Raw genomic sequence first — 19487 nt, 5'->3', positions numbered from 1 at the left:
TTTGTTCTGAATATGACCTGGTAAAAAAAAAACACAAACACAATAAATACACTCTTTATAGACCAGAGTGGATCCTCACACACACAGCACACTGATGTTTCCACTAAACAGATATTGGTGATCGAAGGAGCGATTGCTGCAGTAGTTGAAATGGTTTATTTGGATGCTCATAACCACTAGGATTTTATGCATCAGTGTTTTAAACAAAATGCATATAAAAAATAATTACAATTGGACTAGATACATTAGAATTTAGACACCTCTGTGTTCTCAGATCCTGATGTTTGTTTGATCGTCTTTGTGTAGACGAGATTTAAGGACACAAGAGTGCAGGCTCCGTCATTGTACGATCACAGCAGTAAAAGCCTGCAGCTGCACATATCTTAAAGTAAAGGTCTGTTACAATGACTGGCTGGCCCAGATTTAAGCTGCATTACCGCATAAACACACATGTAGGCTCACACACAGACACACACACACACACATACACACACACACACACACACACACTGGCAAAAGCTGTTCGATATCCTTGCCATAAATTAGCACCTCTCTGTGGAGACTGGCACCTCCAGCACTCTGCCAAGCAGAGACTTGGACTCAGTTTTTCGAGCTATTTGCACCATATTGCACAATATGCAACTGTGTGTGTGTATTTGTGTTGTGTGTGTGTGTGTGTGTTTGTGTTTTGCCAGATTTTCCTGGGCTGTTATAATCACTATGCTGAGTCAGAATGTGTGTTTGGTGTAAAATGGATGAGTGCTTTCACTCCTCTATCATTTTCTGTTTCCTTATCAGCAATTTAGCAGACATAGTTTGAGTTGTATTTCAGGTATTGCTCACCTGGATTGCAAGGAGACAAATATGTTTGTAAGTGGAGAAAACTTTAAAGACACCCAACAAAAAAGGAGCTACAATTGTAACGTATAAATATCACCTGTTCAAAGGTGGCTCCTCGTAGAAATCATACATGGAAATAAAGCAATGGTGGTAGACCACTGGGAATATCTGCATCAATTCAACTGATGTGCTTGAATACTTTAATTAATCAGGGCTCATTTCTTAACTCAACTTTATTTATATAGCACCTTTCATACATAAAAGCAAGCAGCCCAAAGTGCTTCACAGAATAATGGAGACAGAAAACAACAGCAATGGTAAAATTATAAAAGACATGATTATAAATACAATACTTCAAATTAAAATAAAATCAGTAAAATTAATAAAATAAGTATTAGTGGAAAGAAAAGTTTAAAATAAGGTAGCGTTAACAAAATCAAGTGAATACAAGAAAGAGATAGATAAATAAATAATTAAATAAGATAAATATATGTTAAAGAAATGATAAAAAATAATGACTCAAATAATAATAAAAATAATAATAATGCAGTCCAGGGCTAAAAATAAATTACTCCAAATTAAAAGCTTGTTTAAAAAGGTAAGTCTTAAGTTCACTTTTAAAACACCCAGAGAGCTCGCCGTTCTGATGTCCAGAGGCAGAGAGTTCCATAGCTTAGGGGCGTAAAAACAGAAAGCTCTGTCTCTCTCTTTGTGTGAGAGACACGAGGAACATTTAAAAGGGAAGCATTTGAGGACCTCAGTGATCAAGCTGGAACATAAAATGGCAGGAGATCAGTGATGTATGGAGGAGCAAGGCTGTTAAGAGCTTTAAAAACAAGTAAAATAACTTTAAAATCAATTCTAAAAGAAACAGGGAGCCAGTGCAGGGTTTTAAGAAGAGGAGTTATGTGATCAGTTTTCTTTCTCCTTGTTAAAACCCTGACAGCAGCGTTTTGGACAAGCTGCAGTTTTCTGATAGATTTTTTTGGGCAAACCAGTAAAAAGAGAGCTACAGTAGTCGATGCGGCTTGTGATAAAAGCATGCATTAAAATTTCGGCATCTTTCTGGGGTAAAAAAAGGTCAGACTTTATCAATTTAAGCTAACAGAAATATTAAAACCACAGAGCTGCATGATATGGATCTTTAATGGTCACATTGCAGGACGTGATGGAGGTTTTATCCTAGAAAACTCCTTGGGGGGCCTTTTTTCCCCTGTTCTCGGCTCCACTCCTTTCCTGTCTTTTTTATGCTGTCCTTTGAAATATAGGAAAAAATGAATGAAAATAACAAGTAACAGGACTTTAAAAACTGTTATTATATAAAAAGAAATGCTATTAATTAAAGCTACAAGCAGCATTATACAGGCCCCAGCAACTTCTTGCACATTGGGGTGCAGCACATGTCGGGTGTGGCAGAAGTCAGGGTGCTGAGAAGTCGCAGAGTTTGTTGCTGCTGTGGTGTCTTAAAGTCACTCATCAGCTGTTTATGATATGCATCTCTCACTCTGAGGGACATCTGCCACCTTGCTTCTCTTCAGCACCTTGGATATCGACATGCATGCCAATTTTGTCATTCAGTACTCACAAGGAAAGGACCGTCAAACCAGAAATAATTCTGAGTTCCCAAATTTCTGCTCAGAGGAAAGAGGAACGCAAAGAGAGGAGGAGAATTGGAGGAGCAAGATGCAAGGATACATGGGAGACCTTCATAATAAATCAATAAATGCATTGGTTAATAAGTGAATTCTGCGCCCTTACCTCTTTTACATGAGGTGCATTTCGACCAAGAGTTCCGGGGTCTTTTAGCCCCAAGAACTACTTTACCCGGAACTAAACGGTTCCTCTGCCCCCATCGTTGTCTGCGTTTCGACCGCGGACTGAAGTCCCTGGTAGATTGTGCAAATCAGGCCAGTGACGTATGGAGAAAAAACATTATATTGAATGATTTTTTGAAATCTTAATTACTAAACTAGTTTGCATTCCCAGGAACTCCCTCTGTGTTTCAACAACTGTGTAAACTCTACAAACACCGTTACGTTCAGCCGAAAGTCCCAGAACCTTTGAAAAGTACTACCCCCAAAGCAGGGGCTTTTCAGGGGGAGATTAACTACCTCAGAACTAAATTTAGACCCTGGTTCCTCCGGTCGAAACGCATGTAGTTCAGGGGTAAAGTCCTTAGTTCCAGGGCAAAGTTCCTGCGGTCGAAAAACCTCTATGGTTGAAATCAAATGTTGCCAGGCCTGAATGGCCTCCTGGGTAGGATGCACATTCATAGGTCCAGTTCTGGTTTTTCTGGTGGGGGGGATATGCTGCTCTGGCATATGTGGTATGGCGTGCCCGTGTGCCACATTGTGGAGGACACCGCACGCCATCACAATGCGGCACAACTTCTCTGGACTGTACAGCAGCATACCCCCAGTCCTCCAGTATCACTGGAGTTGTGTTTTATCTGGATTACTGTCTGATCTATTAATAAGGCCTTAACAAGCCTCATACATGTCTGCTGAAGACAGTCAGGGGAAAGATAGAGGGCTTAACGCTGCTCTTTAATTATTAAAATAGAAACAAATTTGTAATAGAAAAAGAAAATGATGCAATGTTATGACCCAAAGTCATCCTTACTGGAGCGAGGGAGAATGATTAGCATTTCATATCAGCGGGTGAAGTGTGGAAACTGAATTCAGAAAATCTTGTCTCATTGCTGTTGTTATTTATTATGACTCACATTAAGACACACGATCTTACTGCAGCTGCTGTATTGATATCAGGCACTTAAAAGCCATTGATCTGATATGTATGTGTTTGTATTATTCTCATGTGTGGTCACAGTCAGGTCTTTAAACGTTTCCGTTGTTTCATTTCAAAATAGATCGTCTTAAAGACATGTCAACTTCTCACATTGCCACAATTTCCTTCTTAAATACTCCAGCTCTATCTGTATTACCTTCACAGACATGATAATGCAATAGTTTCAATTATAAGCACTTACTCTTTTTCCTCCCACTCAACAATTTAGAGGTGTCTTTAACAATGTGCTGTCATCTTTAAATGCTACACTTTCCATCCATTTTCATCATCCTCTGTCGGGCTCTTCTCTTATCCCTCTTTCATCTTCCAGCTTTTACATTTCATCATGCTTTCCCGTCAGCTTTAGGTATTTTTTATCTCATCTATTTTTGTTTTTTCACTCCAGGCCTGCCACTGCTGGTCCAGAGAACCATCGCCAGGACCATCATCCTTCAAGAAAGCATCGGGAAGGGGCGTTTCGGGGAGGTGTGGCGAGGAAAATGGCGCGGTGAAGAGGTGGCTGTGAAGATCTTCTCCTCCCGCGAGGAACGCTCCTGGTTCCGTGAAGCCGAGATCTACCAGACCGTGATGCTGAGACACGAGAACATTCTGGGCTTCATTGCTGCAGACAACAAAGGTGAGAAACCTTTAGAAAGGAAGTTCAATTGAGACGAGACTGCACTCTGAGTTGCAGAGAAGGGTTATTGGGTTTATGCACGGTGAGCAAGAATGAAATACACAGCAGACCAGAGTCAGCGAGAAAACGCAAGGATAACTTAAGAAAAAGGAACGAACGAAAGAATGCATAGGATCGAGAAACACTTCAAAGAATCAAGTTTTAATTAAAGGCATCAATGCCAACCTGTGAGAAAGATCTTGATTAAGCGGATCCTCTGCAGATAGCAGTGTGGGCTGCTGTGTTTACATTGAACCTTGAGCTGTCAGAGCAGTGATACAGAACCACTGAAGTTAAAGTCTGTGCATGCCAGTGTTCAATGGGAATAGACAGGCTGGTAGACAGTGTGGGGGAGTAACAGTTCACAATGAAGGACAAGCACACATTACACAGTCTAACAGCTCCAACAGGAGACAGAGAGACAGACAGGCAGGCAGACAGACAGACTCAAACAGACAGACTCAAACAGACAGACAGACAGACAGACAGACAGACAGACAGACAGACAGGCAGACAGGCAGACAGGCAGGCAGGCAGGCAGGCAGGCAGGCAGGCAGGCAGGCAGGCAGGCAGGCACAAACACAGACAGACACACACACACACACACACACAGATGCACACACAGACACACAGATACACAGACAGACAGACAGACAGGCAGGCAGGCACACACAAACACAGACAGACAGACACACACACAGACAGACACACACACACACAGACACACACACAGACAGCCACACAGACAGACACACACACAGACACACACACACATAGACACACAGACAGACAGACACACAGACAGACAGACAGACAGACAGACAGACAGACAGACGGACGCACACGCACACACAGACAGATACACACAGATGGACCGACTCACAGACAGATGCACAGACAGACAGACAGACAGACAGATGCACAGACAGACAGACAGACGGACAGACACACACACAGACAGAGACACAAGCACACACACACAGACACACAGACACATACAGACACACTCAAATACACACACGTAAAGGGATTTTTTCCCGTCCACTATAGTTTGCCTGACTGGAGGTTTGAAGTTCTGTTTAAATCATGTGGTGTGTAGGATATGGAACATTAATGTGGAACCTGGTTCCATCTGTCCTAGGAACGTGATCACAAACACACGCTCTCACAAGCACCATAAAGTAGATTCATCATAACCCTCAGAAACTACTACCGGTGCCATTGATCACTGATGTGAATAGATGGTTCCATAATGCATACAGTAACAGTGTGTGGCCGTGTGATCCATCAGAGAACACAGAGCAGATAAATATCTACAGCCGTCCATCCTCTCATTTTAAGCCGACTGAAAGTTACTTTACAAAACATCCTGTTCAAACCAGGTTTCTTTTGAATAATTTAAAGAAGATTGAAAAACCTTGTATCCTCTCTGATAGACGTTTTTAAAAAAACTTCATTTTAACTTTAAAATAACTTCTGATAGAGAGAACGAGAGGGAGAGTGTAGAAGTGTGTAATGTGACGCAGCTGTCTAAGAGATTCTCATGGCCCCTTTTTAAAAATTCCTTTTCTTCTCAAATGTCAGCGGAGATCTGTAAAAATGAAATAAAATATAGATTGATATATCAGCCTTTCATTTTATGATATGGAAAATGGAATAACTTTCCCTGCACCTGTAACAGTGGAGACAGTGCCCGACTGAATGAGCGAGGTTAACAAGTCGGCAGTTCAGTCTAAGAGTGTGAGCACGACTGTTGTCCATGGATCTATAAAGGAGCATCTTATCTTATGTTTACGGTTCAAATGAAGCCTGTAGCCAATGCTGACTAGCTTATAATCGTAATTATGATGATCATGAAGTCTGAATTTTAATAGCGTCTTTAATGCTAGACATGTATTTCACCTCTTTTTCTTTTTTCTTTTTTTAACTTTTTTATTATTTGTCATTATCTTTTTTTTTTTTATTTCTTTTTTTTTATTTAATTATTATTTATTTATTTTTATTTATTTTATTTTTTCTAATTCATTTTTAAAATTATTTTTTTGTTCTTATTTTTCATTTTATTTTATTATTATTATTTTGTATTATTACTTGTTTGTCTTTCCTTTCGATATGTTGTCCCCATTCGTGCCTTGTTACTTTGTTATTATGTGTACACTATCACTTGGTCACCCCCTTCTTGTAAAGCACATTTCTTGCATAATAAAATAAAAGAAGTAGCTCAAAGAAGATATTAAAGGGTGTAGATTCATAAAAATGTAAAAAAAAATGTTGTCTAAAAGAACAGCCTTTAGTTTACTCATGCTCGCTGCTACCATGGCAAAATTATATTTCTTATTCTGTACCCTCAGAGCATGATGGGAACCCGGACTGTAATACGTTTGATCTTTACTTCTAGAAGAGCCGAACAAGGACGGAGCCGGTCCATCTTTAACCCTTTATCTCCCTGCTCTTCTTCCTGTCTGTGTGCAGATAACGGGACATGGACTCAGCTGTGGTTAGTGTCTGATTACCATGAGCACGGCTCCCTGTTTGACTACCTGAACCGATACACCGTCACCGTGGAGGGCATGATCAAGCTGTCCCTGTCAACAGCCAGTGGCCTCGCCCACCTTCACATGGAGATCGTGGGCACACAAGGTGAAAATACACACATTCAAACTCTTACCACACCTTCCTGTCTATTTGTAATATTTATTGTTTATAGCTTTGTCTTTAATTGGGTTTCTTTAAAACAATGCACATTTTAAAATCCTTATTTTACAAAGCAGATGAATTACTTAATTAAACAAACCAGAAATATAAAATGCATGAAATAAAATGTGTCCTCGTCAAGACTGAAAAACAGCATTAAGAACAGGACACAGTCTCTAATGCAACCAGAACTGCATTTTTCAACCTAAAGCAACTCAAAAGCAGCCGAGACAACAAATCAAGCGGTGAGATGCAAATAGAGACGAACGTATTCACTCTCTGCTCCAGACGGAGGTGAACTGAGGTCTGGCAGAGTTAGAAGCATGTCAAGTGAAATCTAAAGCTTCTTCTGAGTTATTTGGAGGCACAGAAAGAAAAGAAAAATCAGTTCAAATGGTTTCCCTTTCGGTGATGTCATAGGTCTGAGCAGACCATACTTGTTGTCCCAGGGTAGTGCTTCATTGCCTTCAAGCCTTGAGATGTATTTCTTACTGTATACTTTGTTTGCATGAGACAGCTCTTGGTTGATATCAGATTACTGTCAGTGCATAAAAGAACTACATTATTATCACAAATGAACTGATGCAAAAGGTAGGAAGGGTCTAACTCTATTGAAGAACCATGTCTAGTCTTCACTCCTCACCAGTAAAACCACATAAGTTAGTGACTCATGTGATAGCCTTTACAAGGTGACAACATGGGTGACAATAAATTTACTGAAAGCTGTTTGTCAGGCTGCCACAATAAAGCCATAGTAGGCAGGTAGCTTATGGATTACTGTCACTTAATGAAGATTAGTATTGCTCGATAGGACGATATTACATAGGGAAGGATTAGAGTGTGTCCACCATCTGCAAATCCACAGGTATGGTTGTATCGGCTCATTCTCTCAGTCTCAGCTCATACATGGACACATGCAAACATCATTTTGAATACACTGAAATATACGACACATCCACCTCATGGAGTGAACCCACCGCATTGTTGAGCTGTTTGACATCACTAAGTTTAAAAAAAAAAGTTCTCCTGGGAGTTCTCAGTGTTTTGTAATTAACTGTGTAACCCGTCATTGGAAATATTCCAAATTGGAAACCATGGGAATTATGGGAATTAATGGGAATTGAGGGTAATTTAATGGAACAGTGTCATATCCAAGCATAAATATTTGTTTTGTTATAAGCAGACATCCATCCAAAACAAAACAATTAAAAACAGATTTATTTGTAAGTAGAACTTTATCAAGTGTTAAATATTCTATTGAACAATCAATTCTTTCATTGAAGAACAAAAACATGAATGTTGAGTTAAATATTACTCATCCCCCCACCCAACTCATTCAAAAATTTACAAAAATGCAATCCCAACAAAGTCCCATTCAACATGCAAATAAAAAAAGTGCATGTAGGGGGCGCGGCCTCAGTAGCCCTGCAGTAAGCAGTGTTCTATGTGCATGTGATTGAGGAATAGCATAGATATTCAACTGTACTGTTGTTTTAGTCAGGATTATGCTAAAATATATTTTCTCCAGCTTTATTTAAGTTCCCTATTAAGAGCCAACCTTCAATTTAGTAAATTCCTAGTTTAATCCTGTTTATTCCCAGAAATTCCTGTTAACTCCCATGGAAAGTTTCCAATTTTGAAAATTTTGCAACCCTACATACATACACTGTAAAGACAGTAAATGCAAAGACAGAGTCTCACTCTGTTTTAGAAAATATGTACACACACATGCAGCTCACTGCATAGGTGGTAAACATAAAGACAGTCTCAATCTGCTCCAAAAAATAATCATAAAATGAAATGCTTACTTTAATTGTTTTATTGTTAATCATTTGAAACAAAATAAAGTTTTGAATTTGGTTAGGATTGTGTTTAAATGCCTTACTTTTGTCAGACATGAATGACGCCGAATACAATGGTGATGAGAGGAGATTAAACTCCAACCCCAGATTCAGCATGCATGTGTTATACTGTATGGGTCAGTAGAGGTTTGACTTCAGGCCTGATTATCTCTCTTAAAACAGAGTTGAACTACCTTTTTTGTAGTATGAGAATCATTAGATTGCTGTGGGAATAATGTTCTTTATCAAGAGTGCACTTTACTTGAGTGTTGTTGTAAGTGTTTGCGACTAAGTGTACTCGAAATCTCATCAGTGTCAACATTTTTGCTTAGTGTCAGTTCTGGCTTGTAGAAGTTATCTAAATTGCTCACAGATTAAATCTTTTTAAAAAGGTACTTAGGCTTAAACAGTTTATTGCTGTTTTTTTTTAAGGATTACATTTTAAATGGGGAAATTAGTCCGGTAGTACGGATCAGTAACTTGCAAAATATTCTTTGATAGTAACATGAAAAAATATGTTGGGAAATTAAGATTGTGATTCTGCCATTAAAAAGTTGTGATGATATTTTTTGCCATATCGCTCACCCCTAATCAAGCTATATCTTGGCACTCTGCCCCTTCAGCTCCCTCTCTCTTCCTCACTGAACAAGAATCCAAATAAGGGCTGTTATTAAATGCATGATTCTCTGTCTGTAGGTAAGCCAGCGATTGCCCACAGAGACCTCAAGTCAAAGAACATCCTGGTAAAGAAGAACGGTACTTGCTGTATCGCAGACCTTGGTTTAGCTGTTCGCCACGACTCAGCCACCGACACCATCGACATCGCTCCAAACCACAGAGTGGGAACCAAAAGGTAAGTCAATGCCACATTGACCCAGTTCAACAGATTTCAGTCATATTTTACTCCCAAGCTGGGACTTAGGGGAGCAATCCTCTCCACCATCTGCATCTGTATGCACTGCAGTGCTGACAGGAGGTAAATGGAATCCTCCAGCTCGACCATTTTGGCTGCTTTGCCTGTTTTTCATAATGACTTTAGTGTCCTTTGGGATGAACTCATTCCATGGTGTTGTCACTGTGAGGGAGTGTTGTGGTGTTTCATAGCTTCACACTAAGTTTGAAAAAGAGACACCACAGAGGATTGGGATATAAATAAAAGAGCAAGGCCTTTAAATTTCCAGCTTTCTGCCTTTAGTTTAGACTCAAAGAAGAGGTGACTTTGGATTTATCGGGACTTCATCTCTGATCAGATCAATCTTGTCTCTTTTGGCTACCCTCGTCGTGTCATTGGTGCTCAAACAAGCAGTGTTTACATGGACAGATTGCGCAACTCAGGACCTGAGGACGATATGGACCTTGGACTTAATCCCTAGCTGACTTCCCAAAGTCTGTTTTAGGGAATCACAAATATTCCTTTTAGTCCTTTGCTTTCTCCCTTTCTGCCTTTAACCAGCTGGATGAAATTAAAACAAAAATAAAATAAACTCAGAGACATGTTGGGGATTATTCTTGGCTACCTGGATGTCGTGGTAGTGCAAGTTATTGATGCAGTGCTGCAAGGCACAAAGGGATGTGCTGGCATACTGATTCACCATACTCAGTACACCAAAGTTGATTAATTCTGCTGTCGGGAAATGAATCAGGAACAACTTTGAGAGATTAGTAAGCCGCCTTCCGAATCCATTCATCAAGAATATAGTTATCCTATTATTTTTAAATGAAAATATCCACTAGTGCAGCCTCCATAAAGCAGATTGATAGTAACACTGCATAAAATGTACACATCCGAGAGAGAGAGAGAGAGAGAGACACAGAGAGAGAGAGAGAGAGACACAGAGAGAGACACAGAGAGAGACACAGAGAGAGAGATAAAGAGAGAGAGGGAGAGAGAGAGCTAGTTAAGCCCCTCATTTGTCCACCTCAAGCTGTCTAAGCTCCCAGTTAGGAACACATAGCTGTTAGCTAGGAGGCTCACACTACATCACACTCTGCCTGGTTGAGTTCTGCATTTCCAATATGGCTGCTGCCGTCGATTGGCTTCATAACAGCCCTCAGGAACAGATGGGTGACGTCACGGATACTACGTCCATTATTTATACAGTCTATGATGTGAGAATCTGAAACGGAGAAAGTTGTAGAGACTAAGCCTGGCTTTAAAAAACGTACACGCCACGCTGCTGCGTCACAGTAACACTAGCTTATAGCTCGAGACCAACGACGCTAATGCCCGCTACTAGTAGTAACCAAGCGGCAACCTCCGGCCTTGAGGATTGAAGCCGATGCATAAGTGTTAAAAACTGCAGTTCTTTGAGTGTCTGCTTGAGGCTGGCTCTGGAAGCACTGGAAACCACATACACACACATTCAAAAAAAGACGATCTTTACAGCAGAAATAAACATGTTTACAGCCTGATACAAAAGACGAGTTTAGTCTGGATGGCTCATTTCTCGATCCGCACACACTGTACGGGGGTGAATTTTTTCATAACGCTGCAATTTCGAATATATTAGGATTACAAGTTTTCATTAATGAGAGGCAGAGCTGACTTGATTGACAGGTGGGAACACTGCAGCTGTTGGTGAGGAGGCTCAAAGCCCGCCTCTTTACATCACATTAGCTCCACAGAAGTTAGGTCGAGTTAAGCATTTCCAATATGGCACCCGCCGATGATTGGCGCTTCAGAAACAGATTGATGACATCACGGACACTACATCCATTATTCATATTCTAATTTAGTACCCCGTTCCGGTGCTGTTTAACGTGACTGACACACAAACGGGCCATTAAAAAGGGTTGTGTGCTTTTATTGTCTGCACCTGTAGTGCACACAGTGACTATCGAATAGTGTCATGGCTTGAAATGCCCATTCCTAGTATGAAGTAAATGCTGAAAAGTGTGAGTGTATGTCATAGCATGAAGGTTTGATTCCAGAAAACTGAAAGTGCAGAAATTATAAACGCTTTTGCTAAAAAGAAAAACACTTCTGAATACATTTCGAGTTCTGGACTTCTCCCACTGGAAGCTGATAAAGTAGCTTTGTATTGAAGTGGCCACTCAAATTCTTATCCAGCTCTACCTCCCCTTTTACCTAGCTTATACTTCTCCAGACTGCCGGTGCTTTTCACTGTCACTGTTCCTTTGTGTGTGCCTTGTTCTGTTATGCAGACTTGTCTAGCCGCAGGGCTGGAATTGTTTCTTTTCCACATTCAGCCCATCGTCGCTCCTTCTCTTTAAACACTCTTCCCTTATTACTTCTTCCAACACAGGCGCAGAGTTCGTCTGCTCTGTCTTTTTCCCCCTGCTTTGTTTTATTCTTGTTTACGACTTCTTCTTCTCCTCCTCTCTCTCTTGCTCTCTGTGTGGTGGTTCTGATGCTGCTGGCGTATCACAGGGCCACTAAATGATTCAGTAAGCCCTGGGGTCAGTGCGCACAGACGCTCTGGCCTTGGCTGAAATTCATGCTACATATTGATGATCTGATCCAAGCCGTGTGTTTTTTTTTTAACTTTCTATCATGATGCCAAACTCCCAGCAAAGAAGCCGTTCCACCTGAAAGTTCAACCTCACTTATGATGTAAAATGTAAATTCTTAGCCCCTTCATTTGAAGTTAGCAATTAAATCTGCTTCGATTAATATTCGAGAATAGTCATATATCAAGGTAAAAGCCTCTTTAGAGTCTCAGATTCCCAGTGACCAGACACACTTATTCTTTTCAAGGTGCTATCGACTAATTGGAAGCACATCTGAAACTTAATGAAACCAAGGTGATACACTGTGCTTGCTAATGTTAAATGGGAAGGGGACTGCGTTCATATCTGCTTTTACAGGCTTTTACACTGTATGTCACACTAATCTTTTCACTCGCACATCACTCACTGATGGCAGAAGCCACAATGCAAACTGCCAATCTGCCCATCAGGATCTCACAAAGGAGGTTTTATATGCATTCACTTTCTCAAAGCTTCGCCTTCAGGAGCAATTTGAAGCTCGGTGTCTTGCCCAGGTGCCCAGGGCTGCTGAAGCAATTAATCCGCTCCACCACTGAGCTCCTGTTCATGCCGTAGTATCTGCACAATCTTAATCAAGATCTCCGACAGGCATGAATCAGAAACAATCTTTGTGTGTGTATCAAAGATGTATAGAAACATTGCTTGCTTTGGAAATCTGATTAGTCTCTTCTCATTGTATTTGCCTCATAATTACTCTCTCTCTCTCTCTCTGTCTCTGTCTCTCTCTCTCTCTCTCTCTCTGTCTCTCTCTCTCTCTCTCTGTCTCTCTCTCTCTCTCTCTCTCTCTCTCTCTCTCTCTCTCTCTCTCTCTCTCTGTCTCTCTCTCTCTCTCTCTCTGTCTCTGTCTCTCTCTCTCTCTCTCTCTCTCTCTCTCTGTCTCTCTCTCTCTCTCTCTCTCTCTCTCTCTCTCTCTCTCTCTCTCTCTCTCTGTCTCTCTCTCTCTCTCTCTCTGTCTCTGTCTCTCTCTCTCTCTCTCTGTCTCTCTCTCTCTCTCTCTCTCTCTCTCTCTCTCTCTCTGTCTCTCTCTCTCTCTCTCTCTCTCTCTCTCTAATCCTCTGAGTTTTTGGCAAAATGTGATGTTTTTTTCCTCTCGTAGTGTTACAGTTTTGCCTTCTAATTGAACTGAACCAGCATGAATTGTTTGCAAACAGAGGCCTCCCCGTCATTATTTGTACCCATCTCATCCCCATGCTTTTTTTATGCCCACAGTGAGACTTATTTCACTCCACTGTTGATGTTCAGTCTCACAAGAGAAATCAGAAGCTAGGTTTATCTTTCATGGATACATCTTTATATCTGCGTAAAAATAATGAACTAGATCACATCATGTAATGAGTCCTAACAACAATGAGGCACCTTTTCATTCTGAGGCCGACTGATCACAACACAAATCTCCTGCCTCCCTGCAGACTGCTGCAGGGATTTGATGAAAAGAGTGAAAACTTCTTACTTATTTAAGGACATAAAGCTGCTGTCATGAATGATAATGCAACATCCACACACTACTTGATAATATTATACTAGCCCCTGTCTTAATGTCTCAGATGCTTCCACAATCTTTATGAAAAATTCAACTCACATTAATGAGAAACACTCAGTCAGTTAGCTCTCATCAGCTCGGTTTTAATTAAAGCTAATTAGGAAGTATTAGTTTTAGTTTCCTGGTGTTTAATTTGAGAGGAGGAAAGTGTTTCCAAAGCAGCAGGTGCATGCACGGCTTCTTAAGATTTGCTGCAAGTGATGCTGAAGATTTCTGCTGCACAGCGTGGGGTCCAAATCAGTGATATTTCAGATCCAACATATCGTATGTAGAGTGATGTAGAGCTAACGGGGCTTCAGACCTTGTGATCACCACATCAATCACTCTGTTTCAGAGCGGTTACACAGCAGTAGCTGATAATAAGTAATGAGGTTCTTTAATTTATCTACATGCATGTTACTCATGTCACTCAAAGAACAAACAGATGGTGAGTGTAGGGGATATAATTACAGCAGGAAATGTGTGATCAGTAACAATCAATCAATCAAGCTTTATTTATGTAGCATCTTTCACACAAATCAAAGATCAATTCAGAGTGCTTTACTGCGATTGGAAACACAGAAGCAGAAATAAAATGATGACAAACATTAAAAAACAAAAATGATTTTAAAATAGAGACTAATGCACACCAGCAACAATACAATATGTGTAATTCAAATAAGTTAAAGCATCAAATTACCTTTAAGAATATAAATAGTCGGGGTGCTGGTGGCCTTGCAGTCCAAGCGCCCCACATTCAGAGGCTACAGTCCTCGTCGCAGGGGTTGTCGGTTCGGTTCCCGGCCGGTCGATCATTTCCTGCACGTCTTCCCCCGCTCTCTACTCCCCACATTTCCTGTCTCTCTTCTGCTGTCCTATCAAATAAAGGCAAAAAGGCCAAAAATATAACTTTAAAAAAAAAAGAAAAGAATATAAATAGTTAAAATAAATAAATAAAAAAGGGTAAGGATAAGAGTTAAAGATAAAATAAAGGCTTAATATATCAATAAATAGGGGTGCCATTGGCGGTCTAAGCGCGCGTCCCATATACAGAGTGGCGTGTCGCAGAGGTCACTGGTTGGAGTCCAGCCTTGACCATGTACTGCATGTCATCCCCCACTCTCTATTTCCCACATTTCTCTTCAGATGTCCAATCAAATAAAGACAAAAATGCCCCCAAAATGTAACTTAAAAAAAAATAGAAAATAAATTGTGTAGATAAAAACATTAAAATCAATATAAAACATTGAAGTAATACAATTGTTAAACCCTACATAAGAGCCGGACTGAATAAATACGTTCTTAGTTTACGTTTAATAGTCTCAATATCTCCAGTTCCTCTCAGATCCTCTGGCAGGCTGTTCCATCGTCCAGGAGTGTAGTTGCTGAAAGCAGCGTCACCAAAAGTTTTTGTTCTCCTCTGAGGAACAGCTAAAAGAGAGGAGCCATGTAGTCTAGTGCGAGGCCATGCAGTGACTTAAAAACTTCAAAAACTTCAAAAATATGCTTAAAAAATATACTTATACTTATATACTTAAAAAATTTAAATCAACAGGAAAAGAAACGGGTAAAGATTTTAGAATAGGCGTAATGTGTGCTCTCCTTCTGGTCTTTGTTACAACACATACATCCAGCTTCGGTTCTTAAATGAAACATGATGCTCAACTGAAGATTAAAACCTTCACTTATGACAGGGTTACAGTCAACACAGCAAATTAGAAAAAATGTGTAAAATATAAATTAAGTTAGGAAAGTAGCCTTTCAGACACAGCAATGTAAAAAATCACACCCTTATAGATAATCATCCTCACAAAAAGGTCCCAATGGGATGAAATGAAGGACATTAATAGACTCCATCTTTGTCATCAGTGTCATTACTTTAATGATTCCTGTCTGGATGATGGAAAGCGTCATGACACGCAGAGTAGCAGGAGGGTGATGTGGATAGAAACCGGCAGTTCAAAAACTATTCATTGGCTAAAACTGTTGAATCGATCCAAAAGCTGTGTTCAGTTGAAGATTTTTCCTCTAACTATGAGTAATGACCGAGGTATGTACTTATAAGATCTCAATTGGACATCAGGGGGTCGATGCCAGCAGTGTGTGAACGTGGTGTGAATGGGTGAATGTGACATTAAATGTAAAAGCTCTTTGAGTGATCAGAGGACTAGAGAAAGCTCTGTGTAGATACAGTCTATTTACATATGAAGGGTGTAGCCTTGAAAGAGTGAGTATAAGGCTGTAATGCACCGTAACTTAATCAGAGACTTGAAAAGGGTTGTAAAATGGATTTTATGATCACTTAAGCCTTAAGAAGCTTTTAGAGAAATGTAGGAGTGACCTGGCTGCACATCAAGCCTGCGATCCAATTCACTTCAGTACACCAACATTGTACTTAGCTGATGGCAGCTGCTTATGCACTCATGTCTTTTATTGTATCTTTTTCTTTCTGTTTCTCAAGAATGTAATGTATCACGGAGCAAATGCTGTATCTAACAGCCCATCATCTCTCTGCTCAGGTATATGGCTCCAGAGGTCCTGGACGACTCCATAAACATGAAACACTTTGAGTCTTTCAAGCGGGCAGACATCTATGCCATGGGCCTGGTCTTCTGGGAGATTGCCAGCCGCTGCTCTATGGGAGGTAAGGATCAAATGAGCGCTTGGTGGAGGGGGATGAATAATTGGCTAAACGGAGGGGAGGATGACAGATTAACAGCCGCTTATGACATCGACACACCAGTATCTGCATGGGGGAAGAGAAAATGCATGATTAGACAGACTGATGCATTCATTCTACTTTACTTGTCTGCGTTAGTCTCTCTGATCATAAGACAGACTCAGTTCAAAGCAGAGAATTTTTAACTTGTTTTTCTTGCAGGCATCCATGAGGACTACCAGCTTCCCTACTACGACCTGGTTCAGTCAGATCCATCAGTGGAGGAGATGAGGAAGGTTGTTTGTGAGCAGAAGCTTCGGCCCAACATTCCCAACCGCTGGCAGAGTTGTGAGGTAGGTCGTGTGTCAGTGTGTCACAGATGCTGGATGTTTCCACATTTTAGACTCCAATTCCTGTGATGCTCATTACCATGGATGTACCTGAGAGTTTATGTCAGTGAGTTTGGCATCTGATAGTCCGTACAAGGTTAGGAAACTCCTTGCTTTATTTTCAGGTCAGCGCTACACCAAAGTTTTATCCCTAAAACTTGCATTTATCAGAGTTTACTAAGTGTTCAAAGTCATGACACTGTAGTTTCCTACTATGTGGTTTTAGAGTAGTTGTTATTTTGAATAGATTGTATTAAAAAAAGATGGACGACAGCTCCCAAGAAGTGAAGCCAAAATAGCTTTGTTTACAAATGTGGCCCCTATGGAGCTGTGTGCACCAGATTTGCAGAGTAAAGGAAGAACAGTGGAACAAAATGTAACTTACAGTGTCCTCTTAAATCTGGTTTGAGAAGCTGTTAAACTGTATACTGTTAGCTACAATAGCAGGATGTTAATATTGTAGCTAGAGATATGCACATTTAGTCGACTAAACAATGAAACATTGTCACCCTTGCTAGTTGGCAGAACTACACGCACACACACACACACACACACACGCATTTACTCACACTTGATCTTATCCTTTTTTCTCAGTTGTAACAGAGGTGCCAACCTGGAGCTAGTGCTTGAACAGAGATTTACAATTTACACCATATATGTAGCACTTTTGTGATCCTCTGTTCCGTTTAAATCTCTGTTGGCATATCCAAAACTGACGAAGAAATCGTTACACAGAAAACAATCAATCCTCAAGCACACCCTGATGATGTCAGTAGAGAAACACACACATGCACAGATTCAGCACAGGCACAAACATCCACGCAAAGTAGCAAACATTATGCAGCAACGCAACAATTAAAGACATATTTTAAGAACTACTAGTTAGTTTATCAATTTATTAATGTTTTTATTTTGGTAGACCTAAATACCCAGTCATATGTTGTGTCCAAGCCACTCGCCACTGGAGGCTATAGCTGGAAAAAGCCATATTGCTATAATGCTACTTTGCAGATCTAGAAAAAAGAGATATGCTTGTGTTCGGTTTGTTGGACACAGCCTGTAATGTGTAACAAGCATAGCCATGTCGAGGTTGACATGCCCAAAGTGACATTGTTTACCCACAGACTCGGGGATCCCTTGTTTAGCTGTGTTAAGTAGAATATGCTTAAATTGTGGCTCCCTCAGTCGTTCCCTACAGGACAGACTCTGCATTTGAAAACACCCTCACTTTAAGACTTCCTTTCAGTAAGAGGTGGAGCCTCATTGTCTGTTTTTACGGACAGTCAGCAGTTTTCGTTAGCCAGCCAGCTAAAGTCACAAACATAGGCCTCCAAGACTCAAGTCCTAAACCTTACAGGGGCAGCCCTGCTAACTACATGTCTAAAAATAGAAGAACATTATTTGATAATAATGATTGCACCATTCACTTAATCAAACTGTGAGAGGCATCATGAGGGAGGTGAAGTACAAACACTGTGTGTGGTTTCGTGGGTAAATTGCAAACAAGGTATGCCAGTTGTTTCTTAACCTCCAACTCCGGGAGTCCTTCTCAGTAACACTGCTGAATTATTTGATACACACAGACACTCACACACACACACATGGTACACAGGCAGACTTCTTTTCCCACAGTCCCCAGAGAGGAAACATCCACTCAGCTGGTGGGAGGAGAACGTGTGAGTGTGTGTTGTTTCTATGCAGTGTCTGGTTTCAGTGTGAACAGTGTGGTACACACAGACTCCGGCACACACACACTTGTGGTATTGGTTTGTTTACTGTGGTGGGAGTCATTACAATTTAATTTGGGCTGATTCAGTTAAATTTAAGCCACCACGCTGTGTGAAAACAAAGAAGTGTCCATCAGATTGGAGAATGTCGGCAGATTAGGTGAAATTTGTTTGTTGTGCTAATTAAAGCAGCCTGATTATAGATCTAACTTCAGTCCTCTTCAGTTAACTTTGTGAGATACAGAATGGACTACAATGTCTCTACCGCTCAGCTGCTCATAACAGATTCTTTTTTAAAGCAGCCTTGTCATAAGCAGCCAACTCTGCCACCCACACTGACTTTGTAAGCTGGATATGAATGCACACATCGCATGATATCAGAACTCGTGCACTGCTGTGTATTTTGACCTTTACCACCTTTTTGTCTGGCAGCCTCCAGACAACTGATATTTGTGATCTGGAGTGAATCAGGATTTACGTTCAAGGGTTATAATTCTTGAAATGCATGAAAAGCCTCATGTACGTGTGTGCCATATTTATCAAACATCCACACTTCTGCCTGAAGGAGATTCAGGGAAGATGGACTAATGAAACCTTCCTCAACCAGAGGCATCATGACTGATATTGTTTTCCTCTGCTGAGCGAAGTAACATCCTTACCTTGTGTTTTAATCAAACAATGAAGTCTTTCTTCCTCTGAAAGTGGAATCATCTCAAAACCCGTAATTGCTGGAACATTCTTGCCACCTGTCTCAGTCTAGTGAGCCGTTGCTCATGGTTCACTTTTCTTTTACTAGCTGTTCAGTTTCTTTTGTAGCTCAATAAAGCTCAATGCTTTAGTTCGAA

The 19487-nt window shown here is 40.6% G+C and overlaps 1 protein-coding gene across 1 annotated transcript in view; it reads left to right on the top strand.

Moving 5' to 3' along the window:
- The window catches only part of tgfbr1b (transforming growth factor, beta receptor 1 b), an 88544-nt gene that overhangs the window by 56515 nt on the left and 12542 nt on the right, over window positions 1-19487 (top strand). Inside the window, exons 4-8 of the mRNA XM_034706377.1 lie at window positions 4034-4264; window positions 6776-6943; window positions 9535-9691; window positions 16387-16511; window positions 16749-16879. Of these exons, the coding sequence (XP_034562268.1) occupies window positions 4034-4264; window positions 6776-6943; window positions 9535-9691; window positions 16387-16511; window positions 16749-16879 (812 nt within the window). The remainder of the gene's footprint in view (window positions 1-4033; window positions 4265-6775; window positions 6944-9534; window positions 9692-16386; window positions 16512-16748; window positions 16880-19487) is intronic.

The sequence above is a fragment of the Notolabrus celidotus genome, chromosome 17 (genome assembly GCF_009762535.1).
Source record: "Notolabrus celidotus isolate fNotCel1 chromosome 17, fNotCel1.pri, whole genome shotgun sequence".
Lineage (NCBI taxonomy): Eukaryota > Metazoa > Chordata > Actinopteri > Labriformes > Labridae > Notolabrus > Notolabrus celidotus.
Note: the sequence above shows the minus strand (reverse complement) of the source record. Positions and strands in the feature narration are given on the sequence as shown.